The sequence below is a fragment of the Berghia stephanieae genome, chromosome 6 (genome assembly GCF_034508935.2).
Source record: "Berghia stephanieae isolate SIO BIC M18660-M18661 chromosome 6, UCSD_Bste_1.3, whole genome shotgun sequence".
NCBI lineage: Eukaryota > Metazoa > Mollusca > Gastropoda > Nudibranchia > Aeolidiidae > Berghia > Berghia stephanieae.
This window is the reverse complement of record NC_088365.1, coordinates 39,351,374-39,371,261: the sequence shown is the minus strand read 5'-3', so window position 1 is coordinate 39,371,261 and position 19,888 is coordinate 39,351,374. Positions and strand designations below refer to the sequence as shown.

At 36.0% G+C, this 19,888-nt stretch overlaps 1 protein-coding gene across 1 annotated transcript in view; it reads left to right on the top strand.

The window, feature by feature from the left end:
* Window positions 1-19,888, top strand: part of LOC144975011 (aminomethyltransferase, mitochondrial-like) — a 118,212-nt gene that overhangs the window by 43,764 nt on the left and 54,560 nt on the right. Inside the window, exon 3 of the mRNA XM_078918657.1 lies at window positions 3,390-3,490. Coding sequence (XP_078774783.1) covers window positions 3,390-3,490 — 101 coding nt within the window. The remainder of the gene's footprint in view (window positions 1-3,389; window positions 3,491-19,888) is intronic.

The window sequence follows — 19,888 nt, the reverse complement described above, 5'->3', positions numbered from 1 at the left end:
AATAATTATATAAAATGATTATTGCTTGTTGTTATAAAGCCTAATACTGGACGGCAGAAAAGATTTTCGGTGTCTCTCTGTTTTCGTTGAAATAGAGAAAGGGCGACCACTTCTTTCTGACATAATAATTGATGGTCTTAGTGGATGATACTGGTCATTTAATATTTTAGTTATTTTATTTATACAAAATTTCTCGTATAAAAGATCTACATAGTCAACATCATTTATATAGCGTTTAATGGATTTTTTAATATTTGAATTTATTTTGTTCCTTTCCACTGCTAAGCAATTGCCTCCCCAAGCTGTTATACAAAATGACAAAACACTTTCGATTACTGCTCTATAAAATAATATGCAGAGGGTTTTATCTATTCTAAACTGAGAGAGTTTTTATAAAAAATATGTATGTCTGCACGTCTTATGCCTAATTATCTTCAAGTGTCCATCCCACTTGAGCCTGTCATCAATCGTTACACCAAGGTATTTGTAGTGAGGAACTCGCTGGACGAATTGGTCCTTTAATTTTAACGGTTCTATCGGTTCCTTCACTCTCCTAAAGTCAATCACTAGCTCCTTTGTCTTGCTTATATTAAGCTCTAGGTGGTGGGCATCACACCAAGACACAAATCTATCAATTTCTTGCCTATAAGCCACTTCGTTGCCATTTGTTATGAGGCCTTGAAGAGCGGTGTCATCTGCAAACTTTATTAAAGGTACACTCAGGTTTTGACTTCTACAGTCATTCGTGTATATTGTGAATAATACAGGGGACAATACACAACCTTGAGGAGCACCAGTATTTGTAGTTATACAGGAAGATTTGTTTTGTCCTAATTGAACATATTGTGCTCTCTCCGTAAGAAATTCGAGCACCCAAGCAATTATATACTTGTTTAAATTCAGACTAGTCAATTTTTGAACAACCAGCTGAGGTTGCATTGTATTGAGCGCTGAAGAAAAATCTGCAAAAAGCAATCTGCAATAGCTCTTAGCGTGATCTAGATGCCTGTAGATGTTGTTTGTAAACAGCAAGATGGCATTCTCTACGCCACGTCCTGGTTTGTAAGCAAATTGATGACTATCACTCAATGGCATAAACTGATTCCTAATTTTAACAAGAACAAGTTTTTCTAAAGATTTCATGACTATTGAAGTCAGTGCACCAGGTCTGAGATCGTTCATAGTTTCAAGTTTTTCTTTTTTTGGAACAGGAATAATTTATGAAGTTTTCCAAATTTCAGGGATCGAAACGCATTGGAGGGACCAGTTAAAAATATGTGTATAAATGGGGGAAAGCTGATGGGCACATTCTTTTAATAATTTTCCTTTCAATCCATCCGGCCCAGCAGCCTTCCTCTCGTTTAGTTTCGAAAATACGAATCTCGTTTCCTCTTCACTGACCTCAATAGTCATTTCATCTTCCAAAGCCCTGTCTAATTTATGTTTTTCATTTTCAATATCAAATTTGTTTGCTGTGTCGAAACGTGAATAAAATTTATTTAGAGTTTCAATTTCGATATCTTCTGATATAATCGTGGGCTTTGGATTATAGTTAACAGCAGTTTTAAGCCCCCGCCACATGTCCCGTATATCCCCAGAAGAAAAGCATTTTTCAATTTTATTTTTGTACTTGTCTCTACAACTAGATATTATTACTCTCTTTATCCCTTTTTGTTTTGTTTTCAGATCTTTTTTGTTTCCACTAGTAAAGAACGTTTTCTTTTGGTTCAATACAAGTTTTAGATCTTTTGTTATCCAAGGCTTGTTGTTAGGATAATATTTTATTTCTTTTTTACAAGACACTAGCTGTTCACAGAATTTTAAATACTCACTCACACAGTCATTCAGCTCATCCACACTATCACATGATTCGATAAAAACATTACAGTCAGTGCATTCAAAACAACCACGCAAATCTTCACACACACTTCCGTTCCAGATCTGTACACTTTTCTTTACTGGTTTTACACGTTTAAAAACAGGGCGGTAGGTGGGGAGTAGCAAGAGCATGCAGTGGTCAGATAAACCTAATGGGGCACGGGGTAAACATTTATAACTATTTTTAATATTACACAGGAATAAATCTTATGTTTTTTTGTCCCTTGTCTCGCAGTCCACGTATTGATGAAGTCCCGGGAGAGTAAAATCGTTACATTGGTTAAAATCGCCAGTTACCATCAATACGGCATCGGGTGACTTAATTTGAATGTCCTGTATTTCTTTCCTCAAAATATTTTTCGCTGTGGTGTTGTCTGATGATGGTGGAATGTAGACGTTGATGGTGATGACATGAGTATATTCCCGGGGTAGATAATATGGTCGTGACGAAACAGTAATAAATTCAATATAATGGTCACAATACATTTTCTTTATCTGACAGTTATTGGGGTGGCACCATTTTTTATTAATATATGTGCACACCCCACCCCCAGTTCGTTTATTTACATTAGTCCGATCTCCTCGAAATAGTGAATATTGTTCAATATCAAAACATGATGATGGTATGTGAGGAGATAGCCAAGTCTCTGTTAACGCTATTATGGAGGCTTGACGATAGTCACTATTAAAACGACACGATGAAAACAGTTCATCAATTTTATTTTTCAGTGATCTTACATTACCTGTCACTACACAGGGTAAAAATGGACGAAAAGGCCGTCTGTTAAATTTTGTTTTTATTCCTCATTTTCTCCCCCTCTTTCTTACTTTAATAAACGATGTGTCAATAGTGGGTGGTGGGGGTGACACGAGTTGGAGGGATCGGAGAGTCTGGAGTATATGTTATCGAAAGGCTTTTGGCAGCAAAATCACAGGCTAAAACACCATTTATGCTTATAAATATACTAATAAATATAAAAATCTGGAACAATATATACTTCACATCCATTTTGAATAAAAATTAGGCGTAAATTCCGGCGATTGAATGATAAATGAATAAAAATATGTGTAGAAAATACGTAAACATTCACAATACGTCTGTTGTCGCCGGAAGCCAGCGCCAATATAAACATGTTTAGTGAATATCATGCCATATAAAATCTGATGTCTGTCAATATATATTTTGGAATAATGTTGACAAGAAATAAAAGAAATGGATATAAAATAATAAATGGTTTATAAGAGAATCATGACAAAATGGAGACTTTATGTTGAAGGACAAAATTGCAGGTTCACCCAAATGTTGCCTAGTAATGATAGGGTATTATTGCACCAAACCCCCCCCCCCAACCACAAAAAAAAAAAAAACAAAAAAAAAAAACATCAAAGGATTTAAATAGTGCATACATGACTAGATGAGATGATATGATATAAGCATCGGTCACTTGCTGTCCAAAAGTAATGCATAGAAAAAATACATATATTTCCCCTTTTTTTGTGTGACTTTCCAGAGCTTGTGGCATATTTGACGTATCTCACATGTTGCAGACTCGAATTGATGGGATTGATGGAATCAAATATATAGAAAGCATGGTTGTCTCCGATATAAATGGTATTTCCTTTATTAATTTTTCTTTTCTTTTAGTTTTCATTAATTATTATACAGTCCAAGCCGGTTTATTGGTCCCAATTAAGCGTCGGCCATGAAATTGGACAATTTTTCAGATTTGCCATAGTCCACTCTGCATTTATCCGCCGTGATCACTTTGCATGTCAGTTATTGCAACAACGTTCATTTTTATCAGACAGTGACATTTCACGTCTTAATGAAAAACAATCGTCCCTCTAACAATGAGAGACAAATCTAACTGCACAAAGCAATTAACGAACATGCCACTCATAAGTTTTCCAACTTGCTTTCTGTCTTTGTCTTGGAATGGGATTACTTGGTTTGTCCTGGTCCTGGCCGGATACCTGGCTGAGAACTAAGAGGGAAATAGTCAAATGTATCGTTAGTTTTGGGAGATGATATTTTTTTCCCTTGTAAATATCTCTCTGTTATGCACTGTATTATGTTTTATATATATATATATATATGTATTAATACCGGATAGGGAGACTTTTGGTACCCCTATTAGTTCATTTTACAGTACTTTACCAATAGGGAGACCAAAATCCGGTCCCCCTATTGATTTGACCTCTAGCACATTCACTTTTCTATTTTTAGTTTAAGGTTGTCAACCCAACCGTCAAGGATATATAATTGTAAATCATAGTATTGAAGTTATTTGTTAAACACCACAGTAAGAAGAGTTATGCCTAAATTTTCACGTTGGTCAATAAGGTGACCGCCTGAAAAAAGTACAATAGGGGTACCAGTGTTTTCATCGATATATTTCAATAGTGAGGCAATATATCTTTCCGAAATTTTCTCTAAAATTCTAGAGCATTATATGGATTTTTATAGTAATGAAAACCTAATATAAAATTGTGTGAAAGTTGATGAACTGAGGAATGAACAAGATATACGAATTATAATCTATTTTTAGAAACAGATTTATCGAATCTTGGTCCGGATTCTTATCTTGGTGACAAGAGACAAGCAAACATAGTAACTCTTTTTTTCGTGAAACGTATGTTTAGTCAATTTCGCGCATAAAGAGGCACTCGGCACTCACTTACTCACTCTGCAAGTCAGTAGTAGGTGGTTATCAGTTATCAGCTCGGCCTTTAGTTCTTAGTCAAACGCTTCATCAAACCCATTATTGAGTAGCATGTTGATGCCTGATGCCAGTTGAAGCCATCTCGACGTCGTGAAATGGAGCATCTTCTGTCATAGCAGTAGAATCGTCAGATGCCGCATTTAAATCCTCCATTCCAGGCGTTGCTGTTGCCATATCGATCTTCGAAATGATTTGGTCTAGACGTCAAGTTGACCCGTTCTATGTCTGAAGAGATTTTAAAGTGCAATACCTAACATTATATCTTGATCTACAAAAGAGTCTTTTTAAATGAACCGCTGTGTTTCTATATTTTTCAAGAACCAAGGATTATCTGATAACCACTGACTACTGACTTGCAAAGAGAGTGGCCGACGGACGTCCTCTCTATAGCCGCAAGTATTTTTTCGTCACTTGCTGAGTTCCAAACTAGACGTCTATGGCATCGTGGGGTAAATTGATGCTGGAGGCATCATTGAAGAGACACCGAGATAATTTAAATGGTAAGTTATTGGCCATTCTTATTACATCACAGTTGATTTAAGATTTTCAATAGGGTAGACATCACACTAGGTACTTTGGTAAAAAATTCAAATTGGATTGAGCTCAATGAAACCTATATCATTTTAAAGTGCTTTTCAACACGATTCTAATGATACCAAAATTGTGAAAATCAGATAAGCAGAAAAAAAGTTGTGTTAGTTTAAAGGCTGACAAATGGTCTTCTATTTGCCTTTGTTATTTACTGACGGACTTTGTGACCTGAAAATTGTTGCATTTCCTGTAGTAACCGCCATTTGGATTTCAAAACTGGTCTAAAATGACCGCTAAGATTTGAGTAAGGATTTTACTGGAACGAATTTCATGGATGCGGTATACAACTTTGCCCTGAATTTAATTTTATAAAAAAGTTAAGATGTTAAATAAACGTGCCAGCATGAAATTTTGATTTACCAAGTTCTAATCTTTTAATTATCCAAAGCTAAATTATACCCTATTTTATCCATAATCAAAAGTTATACTAAATTGTCATTGATTTTAAAATAAACTACACCAAACGATAGAGTAATTTCTCCTGAAGAAAATAAGACATAAATCATTAAAATCCATCCATAAACAAAAAATCTATGGAACTTTTTCTGAGACTCATCACTCAAAAGTCAAAAAAATCGGGTCACAGCCACTAGGCCATTTATCGGCTCCCTGCTGGAGGGCCAAATGGACGTTTACCAAAGTACCTAATCACACACACACCGATTGATGATTGTCACTTGTCAGTCAGTCATTTGGAAGTGGAGTCAGATAATTCGGGAACTTCTGTAGACTGTAGATTCACACTAGTGAGTAAGATCTGTCGTTTACTACTACTACTACTACTACCACTACTACTTTTAGTTTTAGCGCTATCCAACTCAACACTTCTCGTGTTTATTTTATTTTGGCAAAACTAGAATGGATTTTTGAAAAGAATATAAAATAATTTAAACTTAAACCTGTCTTTGCATCTTGCTTTATGCATACAGTATGCCATATCACAGCCATCACAAAATCATAGTTTAATGTTGAGAATATGCTATTTCTTTTGTAACTTCAGATCAGAGAGATTTGAGCTTTAAAAATCCTGAAAAATGTCTTGCTGTCAATCCAGACAACCCTTTTGATGTGATCTATGATGTTAAGGGGAGGGGCGACACCTGAAACTATTTTCAAGAATAATGATTATATCCAATATCTTTTTATATTGGGACATTGCCTATGACCAATGGATTCGAACCATGTGATTTATTTCGGTGGGCGTGTCCGGTTGCCATGGTGACGGCCGCCATCTTGGATTTTTCTCTTCTCTGGGTGCTATTTTAAAAGTTACTTTCTCAATAAGTTTCCATTGAATTTTCTTGAAATTTGGCATGGTTGTATATTTGTATATTGTTAAAAAAAATACAGAGCATTTTTTAAATATTTTAAATAGATTTTTATTTACAAATTTTTAAAAATAATATTTTTTCGGTATGATAAAAATCATGTTTTTTGACATAAAAATGTCAATTTTTCAAAAAATAATAAAGATATTTAAAATTCCTTCTGTATGATTTTAGATAATCACTATAGCTCTAGACATGCAAAATTTTAAACAAATTGATTGATAAATGACAAAATAAGATAAAAAATAGTGTTAAAAAATGTCATTTTGAGAAAAACGAGATCAAAGATAACAATGAATGAAAATAATAAGACAAAACGGTACAACCAGCTCAAAACATATCAGCACCGTATGAGGGTCCCCCGTGTTCTTTTTCTGCCTCCCTCTGGGCTTTTTCACGGGTCTGAGCTTTCATTTTGCGTCTTTTTTTTTCTCTTTGTGTTGAGCAACCCTTATGCTCTGGTCAAGTCTTTTTGACTCTGCTTGCTGACTCAACATCTGGGAGTGTTCTCTCAGTCCACCGATGCCCAAAGACACTTCCAGGGATGTTATTTCTGTTGGACCAAAATTATACTCTGCACCAAACTCAACTTTTTTTTAGGGAATGGAAGTATGTTTTATGGCATCTTGACCAAACAGAATTATGAAACCTTTCGTTTGGATTTTGTGTTGTCTTCATCTCACAACACTTCAACAAAGCATATACAGGCTTCAAGTGCTCATGAATTAAATCAAAATTCAAAAGTGTATTTACACGCTGCTTGTGTCAACAGTTTACACATGGGCAGCAATATATTTTTTATAAAAGCATCTGGAGTCCGGTTCAGGAGGACAATACCTATGTTGAGGGAAGTCATTGGTGTAATAACCGTGGTAAAGACCAGCAAGAATAGCCCATTTCATTTCTTTCCGCTGTGGCATTGCTTGGAATCGCTTTATCATAATACTACTTACTATCACACACCAAATTCCAATCAAAGATTTGTGGTCACGGGTCAACCACGAGCCATCATAACTTTCTTGCTTTCTTGGCTTTTGTAGCAAATAACTGTAGCCAACGTTTGGATTTTTTTGTCACTTTAGGTATAGTTATAATAATCCAGTAAAAATTGGAAATATTTAGAGATAATTAACGTGAATACGTGTCAAAATTTGATAAAACAACTGATCAATCGAAATGTAAACAAATCGTAGTAAAATATAATAGTAAGAGAGGCGAACTTTCACCCTGACTCAACATCCAATCCCTGGCGCGGAGTCAGAGGTCGAGAACAAGGTCAGCCAATCAGATCGCACCATTCGTGATCACGTTGTATTTACCTGACAACTTGACCTCTTATCAACTGTTTGACACACAATCTTCGTTCACGACTCACAGTTTCTAAACCCCTCCCCTGCCCATATTCTGATATTTTTGAGACTGAAACCGTGTCAACTCGACGGGCAAAGAGTAGACTAAACTATCGATATCAAAAATTACAACATCGATATGGATTATAATGCTTTTCAGTCCTATTATTTTCAGTTGAATTCTCACAAAAAATTGAAAAGTTTGGTATTTTCATGTCGACTTCCATGGCTATGAAAGACGATTTACAAACTTTATATTATCCAAATCACCATATCAGTGCTGAAAATATGTGAAAAAAGGATTGTTCTTTGATAATAAATAAAAAACTGAAATTTTATATTTTGACCCAAAAATCGATATTTCAGGTGTTGCCCCTCCCCTTAATGGTAAGAATGTAATTTGATGAGGAAATGAATAACATTTAGGTACACATAGTTTGCTTTTTTTTTTTTTTTTTTGAGTCATGATGTGTAATACTATTACAGTCCACTCCGGATAATTGCAACTCGTTTAATCGCAACTTTCGGTTAATCACAATATTTCCTAAGCAATGGAAATAATTCTATATAAAAGTCACTGGTTAATTGCAACAAACTTCGGTTTTTTAAAAAGTGGTAAATTCAAGAAATCAAACAGTATATCATGATTAAATTTCATCATGGATGAAATCGTGACAGGTTGAAGAATCGAGAGTGAGCAGGATTTAATGCTACAGTAGTGTGTCACCACTCTGTTAGAGTCGAAAGAGGGCGGGGCTCTGCAGTATGGGTTTGTGACGTCATCGGTGGCCATTAAATAGAAGAGGGGTGGGGCTGGTCATAATCTTGACAACAGGTTATAAATGACAGTTATAAAGAGAGACTGAGCGATATCCTTTGTTTTAGGATTAACAACTGTGCATTGTGACCAATGAGTTTGGTGAGAGCTTCATTCGTGAGGCCTTTGCCAAAGGTGAGCACTTAGTAGCAATCTTCTTTGACCTTGAGAAGGCCTTTGACACAACTTGGAAATTCGGAATCCTCAAAGATCTGCACAATCTTGGTCTACGAGGAAACCTTCCAATGTTTGTCAGAGCATTTTTAAACAACAGATCCTTTCAGGTCAAAGCAGGATCCACCTTTTCTGATCCATTTGATCAGGAAGAGGGAGTTCCACAGGGTAGCATTCTGTCTCCCATTCTGTTTGAGATTAAAATAAACTCAATAGTGAATGCAATGAGACAGAATGTTGACTGTTCCTTATATGTTGATGACTTTCTTGTATGCTATCGAAGTAAATCGAGTATGGACACCATTGAGAGACAGTTACAACTCCAACTAAACAAACTGTCGGAGTGGGCAAATCTCAATGGTTTCTCCTTCTCCCCATCAAAAACAGTAGCTGTCCACTTCTGCCGAAAACGCACCTGCATTAGACAGCCTGACCTTTATCTCAACAATTCCAGAATTGAGGTAAAGGACGAAGCCCGATTCCTGGGTTTGATCTTTGATAGGAAACTAAATTTCCTCGCCCATATCAAAGATCTCAGACTGCGATGCATGAAAGCAATGAGAATAATGAGAGTTCTGTCGAGCATGGAATGGGGTTCGGACACAAACACTCTTCTAAAGATATACCGAACCCTTATTCGATCAAAACTGGACTACGCATCTTTTGTATACGGCTCTGCAAAACCATCCTACTTAGGCATGCTGGACCCAATTCATCATCAGGGACTGCGCTTGGCACTCGGGGCTTTCCGCACTTCTCCAGTGGCAAGCCTTTATGCTGAGGCAGATGAGCCACCTCTCCATCTCAGGAGGAAAAAACTGGCTCTCCAGTATGTTACTAAGGTCACATCGCTGCACGACAACCCAGCACACAAACATGTACACTACACGGATAGGACACTAGAAGAAAAATTTCGCAAGCACCCAAAAATGACACCACCATTAGAGTTGCAGAATAAAAAAAGACATCGCAGACATGAACATCAGTCTAGATAGGATACATCCATACGTCCAGGCAAAGACACCACCATGGTCCATACATAGACCAAACATAAATTTGGACCTAACAAAACTGGAAAAATCACAAACAGACCCACATATTTACAAACAGACACTAAAAGCAATATTACAAACATACAAAAACCATACTCACATATTTACGGATGGTTCAAAGAGCGCAGATGCAGTAGGATGTGCCTATCACTCATCGGAAGGCACAGGATCACTTCGCCTGGATAGAAATGTTTACGATCTTTACAGCGGAATCGAGAGCAATCCTAAATGCTCTCCGTTTGGCTGAGAGATCGAATAAAAATAAATTCTTGATCTTGTCTGACTCGCTGTCCGTACTTAAGGGGATCTCAAATTATTATTGCACCGATCCAAGACTCATAAGTATCTTGGAAGGTGCAAATAAATTATTTATTAAGAAAAAGAAAGTTTGTTTTCTCTGGGTACCTAGTCATGTGGGTATCCAGGGGAACGAAGAAGCGGATCGACTGGCAAAAGAGGCGGTGAGCCAAGAATTACAAGAGGGCAGTAAAATCCCACACGCGGATTTAAAGATCAATATAAAAAAACATGTCCGAAAGGAATGGGAACGATCCTGGAGTCGAGATGTACATAACAAATTAAAACAAATTAAAAGTGACCTCGGCCCCAGACCCAACTCGGGGCTAAAAAGAAGAGACGAGGTAAAAATAACTCGACTCCGGATCGGACATACTGCCCTCACTCACCGTTTCCTTCTGGAGAGGGATGAAAAACCCCTCTGCAGAACATGTAACTGTGACCTGACAGTTCAACACATTTTAATTGAATGTACAGAATTAGAACAAATAAGGTCACAACATTATGATAACAGAGACTTGAAGTCTCTGTTCCAGTCGGTCGATCCGCTTACAATTTTAAAGTATCTGCAGGAATGTGAACTCCTGCAGAAATTGTAAATAGATATTTTTACTTAACAAACATGTAACTATTATGATTTTATAAAGATTTTATTACAACAGTACACGTTTTGATCAGCTGTGGCCCCTCGGGGCCGATAAAAGATTGATGAAAGACAGAAACGGGCGCTTAAATGACCTAAATAGTGTCGAAAGCGCCGTTAAACACCTAAAAACAAACAAACAAACAATTGTCTCTCATTAAGGCTAATCTCTTTAACTCTGACAAATGTTGAATTGTTGAGAAAAAAGATTGAAACTTCTTCCAATCTGAATAAGATATCGGCTTGCTTCATAGCTGCTTTTGGTTGACAAATCTACACGGGGCTGCCATATGGTTTTTGTTTCAATCAAATTGCTCTGTATGTGGTGGACTAAGAATATTATTTACTGGTTTGAGTTGACAATAAATGTGTAAAATGTTGAAATAGTGGACAGGAAACTGAATTTCGGTTAATCCCAACATTTTCGATGATCCCAAGGTATTGCGATTATCCTAAGTGGACTGTACCTGAATCTTGAACGAAAAACTATCATATGGATATGATTATAGACAGATTGGTTTCTGGAATTATATTTCCGTCCTCCCTTGCCAACTCTGACGTTCTTGAAATTTAAAAGAAAATAGCCAGAGGGTTTCGGACTTAATTTTCTTTTTTTTCCAAAGGACAATAGTCATAAGGTAAATAATTAAAAAAAAATCCTTTTACAGCACAAGATGGCATGATTTTTTGTTTAAGAGTTTAGAGAAAAACTTGCACATGATAGTCTTCAGCTTTTTTTGTTGTTTTTATTTTCTATATAGACTCCAACTCAGAGCCTGAAAGTGATGCAGAACAAAGTTCCATATCACATGATTCATTTGTGGTAAGTATGTACATTAAAATAAAATCATAACATTTGTATAGCGTTTATCCACAGTTGGCACCATGCTCAAAATGCTTCACATCACCATATTTTGTGGTGGACAAAACACATTTGCCACAAAAGATGAGACCTGCAGTCTGTTAGGCGCAATACAATATTTCAGGACAAGGACAACACTGTTTTACACCAGTGAGATCTCCTAGTTTTTTGTTGTTAAAAATTTTTCTTTGCAGTGGACTTCGCCAACAATAACACTATTTTAAACCTTCCTCGTTATATTTTGAAGTGATATTCATTGATGAGCCATTCACATTTGAAGTCGTTTGTTTTTTATTTGACAAAATGTGAAAATGATGCGTTTCCAGGAAAAATTAAAATAGCTTCTGTTGGGATTATACTTTTGATCTCGCATTTTGTCCAAATTCTCTTGCATCGTAATGTTTATCAACTTTTTTTGTTAACTATATTGCAGTTGCAAGGTTAGGAAGTTCATATTGTTGCAATGACAACCGTTTATATGTCTAGAATCGTAGTGATATAAAAAATTGTTTTGTAGTTGTTGGTCCTGGTGTAGGATTTAAAGAGTTGGTTAAAAACGGTTTACTGAAACCCTGGTTGGTGTATCTATATTTATCCAAGCACAGTTGAACATATTAAATACTTAGACAATATGTCTGCCTTTCTCAACTCTTTTTTATTATACTTGCATTATTAACCAGCTAATTGTTTAGTTGGATTATTAAACAATGGCTCTTCATGTTTATTGTCAACATGAATAAATTGATTGATCTGTCATCTTTTCCACAAAATATACAGGGTCCCGATTTTGTTGCTGACTCCGAGTCTGATTCCTCTACGTACTCTGTGAGGTACCCAATGCTGAGTACATCATTGTCTCTGGAACCTAGTGCTCATTCCCCAACTCAGTCAGAGCCTCATCCACAACTATCACAGACTGAACCTCGTTGCCAGTCTGGGACCCAGGTTCAACCCGAATGCTATACACTTGCAAACCAACGTGTTACGTGCAATGGTGAGTCATTTTTTTGTCATTCTTCTCCTTTGATATTTGTGGGATCAATTTTAATTTACCCATTCCTTTTAAAAGAAAACTTCCACCCCCTCCATGGTGTTGCATTTGTGTTATTGCATTTTTTTCTGTTTTGGCAGTGCTGCGTCGCAAAATACGCTACCATTTACATAACAAGCACAAATCCAAATTTGATAGGGTGGACATCTTAGAATCTGAAACCCCAATGTGTGAGTGATATCAGTGAAACCAGCCATAAAAATGTTCATGTTTATTTTATTGGGGTTTTTTTTGTCTGTAATAGACTTAAATTGCTTGTATTGTAAGTGTTAAAATGGTTTTTTTTGTTACAACCCATCTATATATTAAAACTGTTTCTTTGTATTTCTATGATGCTTAAGGCTTTTTTTCACAGACCAGCTGGAAACTTAACGAGAATCAGAGTAGATAACATTTTTATTAATCTTGCAACCTAAACAGTATATGATGATTGGGAGCATTTAAAGAAAAGCACATTTTCTTTTTAATTTGTCGGTACTAAAATTATACTTTGATAATGTCTGCTGTGCTACAAACCCTTTTGACTTCCAGGTTCAATATTTTTCTTTATTCTAAAATTCTTGGGTTTCCTTTCAATGACAACTGAGATCATTAAAATTCAGCTCACAACATGATGTGTGTAGATTTGATGAAAACATATGTTCGAGTTGAGAAGCAGTGTTCACGAACTTGCTGATCGTTTTTACTAGCATTTATTTTCCTAACTTACCTGTGTCAATTAACAAAGGCAAGACTCAAATATTTTCTATCTGAACAGTGTGTTTGTTATTGAAATATTTCCGGCATATACATGTCATATTTCATTCCCACAAAATATAAATCAGGATTAAGTTGTCTGGGCATCAGCATCGTTCAGGCAGTTGGGGGGAAGTCTTTAAGGAATTAATGAAGCCGATGCTCAACCGGTCTGGAGGACGTTTGATTGATGTCGGCTGTTTGTTCTGCCAGCCGGTGATGTTTTCTCACTCCCTCAATGACAAAGTATTACTATTATTGATATAATTAATTTCTGATTGTTGTAAATAATTTATGTGAATTGAATTTTGTCGATTGGCCAAGGGCCTACAATAAACTTAAATGAAATGTTAGTCTTTGGATAGGACTTGGGTCTATTCTTGATTGCTTTTCCGCCTGGGTCGAGTGAAGCATTTGGAGTAAATTTTGTTGCTCAACGTAAAAAACATGACGCTTACCATTCCGCTGATACTGATACCTCCAAGGGGTGGTTGGGGAAAAACCTAAAATTCTTTTGACATTCTGTCTGATTTTTCGCTGAAACAACAAAGGACAATCTATGTATTCAGATGAGACTTCAATGTGTTACTATTCCGATTTATGTTCATATTTTGATTATAATGAAGAGGGAACCCTGAACCCAGTGAAGTGGGTGGATTGATCTATTTATTTCTATTTCAAAACAAAAATATGGCGTCTTTTCACTGGATTTGTTATGTGGCAGAGGTCTCCACAAATCTAACATACCTCTTCCAAAGGAATAGATGGTAGAAAAGTATATAACAAGAAGGAATTATGACAGTTACTTGTCCAGGCCTTAAATATTTGGAATGCTATTCCTCTCTATCGCTGTCATGTAGCTGATGTGCATACGATCTGTCTATTGATTTATTTTCATAGTTCATAGCATGATGTGCTTTATTTTCTTCTTTTTTTTTTCCAGAGAAATACAAAAAGCCAAGGAGACCCTGTCCATACTGTGGACAGTTGCAAACAAAACTCTCAAGGCATTTGATGAGGAAACACAAAGATGAGACAGAAGTTACAGAGGCCATGAAACAGCCTGTAAAGGAAAGGGATAGAACAATGGAGAATCTCAAGAAAAAGGGCATTTTTTATTCAAACACTAGAAACAATTCAATAGTTATGCGTGAGAGAGCACAAGGGTCACATGAAGTTGTTATGTGTGCTGGCTGTAAGGGGTTTTACTCTGGACGAAGGGTTTATGAACACAAAAAGAAATGTAGTACTGAGCATGCTCTGTGTACTGGGGTTGTAAAATTTTATCCCGTGGCTCCCAATGCAAGTAAAGAAATAAAGGAGAATATTCTTGACAAATTTCGGAATGATGAAGTGGGAAATTTGTGTCGATCAGACAAAGCTATAGTATTGTTAGGAACAAAATTGTGGAGTAAAAGTTCAAAGAAGGAGAGAAAAGTTATAATGAGTGATTTACGCATCTTAGGAAATTTGATTTTAAAAACTAGGAAGAGAACAAATCAACCTTCTTTCTCTGGAGAGGACGTGGTGAAGCGTTGTAACTTTAATGAAATATCGCAAACCATTTCTGAAATGACTTTGAAAGAGGATGGGACATTGAAAGCAGGCTTGAAGCTTTCAATTGGATTTATATTGAAAAAGTTAATTAATTTCTTAAAAGGGGAATATATAATGCAAAACAAAATGGAAGAATCCGCAGAGATAGATTTGTTCAAAGCTGTCCTGGATTATAATTGGGATAGTATTTTTTTTACAGCCAGAGTTCAATGTGAAGCAAAGAGAACAAATTTGAGAAAACCCAAAGAGATGCCATTAGAGAATGATATAAAGAAGCTACGGCAATTTATTACTGAAGAGATGGTCCGTATTTGTGAGGATGATTATCTATTATTTGATTCACATATGTTTGTTAGGCTTCGCAATGTCATCGTAGCTAGGCTTACAATGTTTAATGTGAGGAGAGGCGGAGAACCCGCAAGGATGTTGTTAAAAGACTGGAATGATGCAGATTCAGGTGTATGGGTTGATCCCCAGCTTGTACAACATGTCACTGATCCTCTGGAAAAAGCGTTACTTGAGAAGTATAAGCTGGCCTATCAGTCTGGAAAGGGAAGCAAGATGTTGGTCCCTGTGTTGATACCCAATGACACAATTCAGCCTTTAAGGAAACTTGCACAGGAGCGTAAAGCTGTTGATATTTCAGACAACCCATTTCTTTTTCCAAATACAGGAATATCCAAAGATCATGTAAGTGGTTACATTGCCATCAAATATGTCACTTCCTTAGTAAAGGATTTAGAGAAACCCCAGTTGTTAATAGCTGATAAATTCAGGCACCAAGCTTCGACATTATTTGCCTTACTTGATGTCCCACAACACGAGAGAGATGTCTTCTATCGACATATGGGACACAGTGAATCAATCAATCAAAACATTTATCAGTGTCCACTTGCAATACGAGAAATAACAGAAGTTGGTCATTTTTTGGGTCAAATTGATAACTCAGCATCGGTCACTGGGGAAGGAAATTGTAACATTGAAACAAATGACTCTGTAGTGAATAGAGACTCAAATGCAAATTTTGGAACATCCATAGTAACAGCTGCAAATCAAGAAGAAATATTTGATGGTGAAGCAGGAGTGCCAAATCAGCTTACGTGTTCTTCAAAACAAACTGAACCCAAGAGGAATTCAAGCAAAAATCGGAGATACATGTCATGGTCAGATGAGGATACAGATAGAGTCAAGTCATATATTTAAAAACTTTGTCGAAGATGTTTCAGCACATGGTTCAAGGGGATCATTACCTAGAAAGTCTGAAATTATTCTGTTCTTAAAACACCACAGGGTATTTTCACAAAAAGGAATCCCTGAAGGTACACTAATTAGTTTGGTGAAGACAAAGATTTTTAATGAAAGAAATAAATATAGAAGGGAAAGAGCGTTTCAATCGGTGTAATGACAATCATGAATTTGATTTGTATTACATTCATTGTATTGTATAGTGTTATTGACATATTTTGGGGGTTTACAAAAACGTTTTATCTTTATATAGTACAATCTGTTCATCATTGCAATATCCTTTTTTATATTATATGAACATTCATTTGCTCAGCTTGAGAGACAAATGCTTTGTAGAACCATAGCTGCCAACCGTTCTGTTAAAAACGGATTTGTTCCGTATTTGACTTCCTGAGTCCGTAAGTGCTTATTTTTAGTTCAAAATCCGTATTTTGTAATTTTTGACTAATTTGTGGTAAAAAAGCCATGTGAGCCTAATGAATTATTATTATTGATCCATTATTATTACTATTACTACTACTACTATTGTTGTTATTATTATTATCATTATTATTGGTGTCCAGTGAGAGCATAATCTCCATTTGTGTAGCTCTTTAATTTGAATTATGCCTCTATCATAAATGATTTTCAACAATTAAAAAAGTTCCATTTGTTTATATGACGCCTGTATTTTACTCAAACCTTTCATAATGTATTGGAGATTTGCATAGGATATGGATGTTAGCCTCGATATACTTTGAATATTCTAAGACAGTATTGATACTTTCACTATTTGTTACAAATATTATTTTAATTAAGAATAAAATTAAATCCACCTTTTTGATTGGAAGGTATTCAATAAGAAAATCAATTGCTTATATTGATTAAAGATGACAATGATTATTTCCCTTTATTAATTTATGAAATATATCAATTTAATCCCTTTAAAAACATCTTCATCTGATTTTAATTTTTTTTTTTCAAGCAAGCTTTTGTAACGGTTTAGGTTCAAGAAAAATAAGTATACTCCATTTTTAGGTGTGTTTATCTTGTCAAAGTAAAGAAGTAGGAATTCTCTAATATTTAGAGGTGCATTTTACTATAACTACTATTATAGTATACTACTTAAAGACCATTATGTTGCATGAAAGAAAACATATATGCAATCGTCTACTTTTTATCTGAACTCACCTAATTTTTACCCCAAAACGCCCTCTCAAGTGATGTACCAGGTTGGTAGTTATGCATTTCTAACCATCTTAAGTTATTTCATTTATTTTACAATTGTGCTTCTTGTGTATTGGTCCTTATCAAAGTTGAGGCAGTTGAATTCTTTCTTTATATTGTCCGTTCTGAATTTTGATCTCATTGTGGAAAGCTCCCATAGCGGGCAGGGAGGTACACACTGTGTCTTCTATCCCCTTATATCTGTTTTCCAACATGCTTTCAGTCTTTGTCTTGGAATGAGATTACTTGTTTTTTTCCTGGCCCTCGCCGGAGTCCTAGCTGGGAGGGAAGCAGTCAAATGCATATTTATTGTTTTGGGAGATGATATTTTTTTCCTTGTAAATCATCTCTCTGTTATGTATTATTACTATATTTGTTATTTTTTAATGTATAATGTAAGCATTTGAGTGTGTTCCTCTTTGTTGGATTTTGTTCTTGTGTCCGGATAAGACTTATAGGTGATCTCAAACTAAGTACATTGGTGATACGCTCTTGGAATCTACATCTGATCCCTATTTGTTCCCAGTTCCCCTATGTCTTACTTTCTCTTGGATGCTTCAACTGTAATTCTAGAACTTTTTACTATCCAATTTTCTTCCTTTTTACTGGCGCTGATATAACCTAAATGTGTTGCAAGGCCGTAAAACCCTTAAAAACAAAACAACAATCATTGTGGAAAGTGTCATTTTAACGATTCAAATGTGCTGGTACTAAACCCGATAATTGAGCAACATTTGGACTAGCCTCTGTCATCTCAAACTTGTTAGTGTTAGACTTTTATATGTTGCGATTCGATGAAGGGGGGGGGGGGGGGGGGGGGGCGGGGCTTCGGCACACATCGCCCCTCATCCCGGGCCAAATGAGCGTTCCTTATTTTATTTTTGAAAAGTTGGCAGCTATGTAGAACTATCTGAAAGAATCAGATATGGCAGGATAAAAAGTCTTTCTACTAACCCTAACTTAATTGGCCAATGTAGCTTTATGTTCAGCATTTTCTAGATACCTAATGTAAAATTTCACTATTCTTTTTATGATAATTTTAAGAGTTGCAATCTTTAGAGGTGACTGTCAAGAAATGACACCTCTGTGCATTTAATTTCATTCTTTCTTTATCCCCTCATCCTTAATCAGAATAATAATAATTAATAATGAAAAAAAATTCAGCAACGACAGCTTAGAACGGCATAAAGTGCTTAAGAATTATTTTTTTTGCATTAAACTCTATTCAAACGATTTTCAACACTTTTGCTTCACAGTTTATGCTTTTTAACAAATGCAATTAAGCAACTTACCAGCAACAACATATTGGTTTGTTATCATTTGAGGGTTTTATCAGTAAAACTGTTTCTATCTTTTATGTTGCACTGTACACATAGCAAACTTCATGCTTTTATTTGGTGACCAAAGACTTATGTGATACAGTGGATGAATGTTTGTGATGGCTTTTGGAACTGAAATAAACCTGCAATATGATTTGTAGACTTCTATCGTTATGTATCATTTTTCGGTCAAATGTAAATGTAATTTTACACGAGCTTGATGTATCATAAAACCCACAATGAGCTCAACGTGCAGCTGGTAGTACATTTATATGGACACGAACAACGTTGTTACAATTCAGTAACGTACTCCAATTAACACAAGTGAGACTGTAAATGAGACTTTTACAATGACTCTGCATCGCCACAAATATGGATTCGAACCCTGGCAACTCGGGCGTCAGACGAACTGTCTACCACGAAACCAAAGCAAGCATTGTGCAAGTTAAAGTGAATGAGATGTTGATTGAAGCCGTTCATTGTGTCCATCAGATCTGCTGTCCTATCCATCCAACTCCATTCACTGGGTGGGGTTCCCGACTTCCCATAATGGGCAGGGACGTACTCGTTGCGTCTTCTATCCCCCTATGTCTGTTTTCCAACTTGTTTTCTGTCTTTGTCTCGGGATGGGATTACTTGGTTTTGTCCAGGACCTGGCTGGGAGGGAAACAGTCAAATGTATAGTTCGAGTTTTGGGAGATTATATTTTTCCCTTGTAAATCATCTGTCTGTTATGCTCTTTATTGTTTTGTTTACATATTATTTATGCTTTGTAAACATTTGAGTGTATCCCTCTTTGTTGGGACCTGTGCTTGTGTCTGAATGAGACGTTTAGGTGATCTCAAACTAAGTACTTTGATAGTGGGCTCTTGGAATCTACTGTTTCCTATTTGAAACAAATCCCCTTTGCCTTACTTTTTCTTGGGTGCTCTAATTGTAGTTCCAGAACTTTTTACTATCCCATTTTCTTCCTTTTTACTGGCGCTGATATGACCTTAATGTGTTGCAAGCGCCGTAAAACCCTTAAAAACAAAACAAAACAAACCAAGTCCATTCAGTGG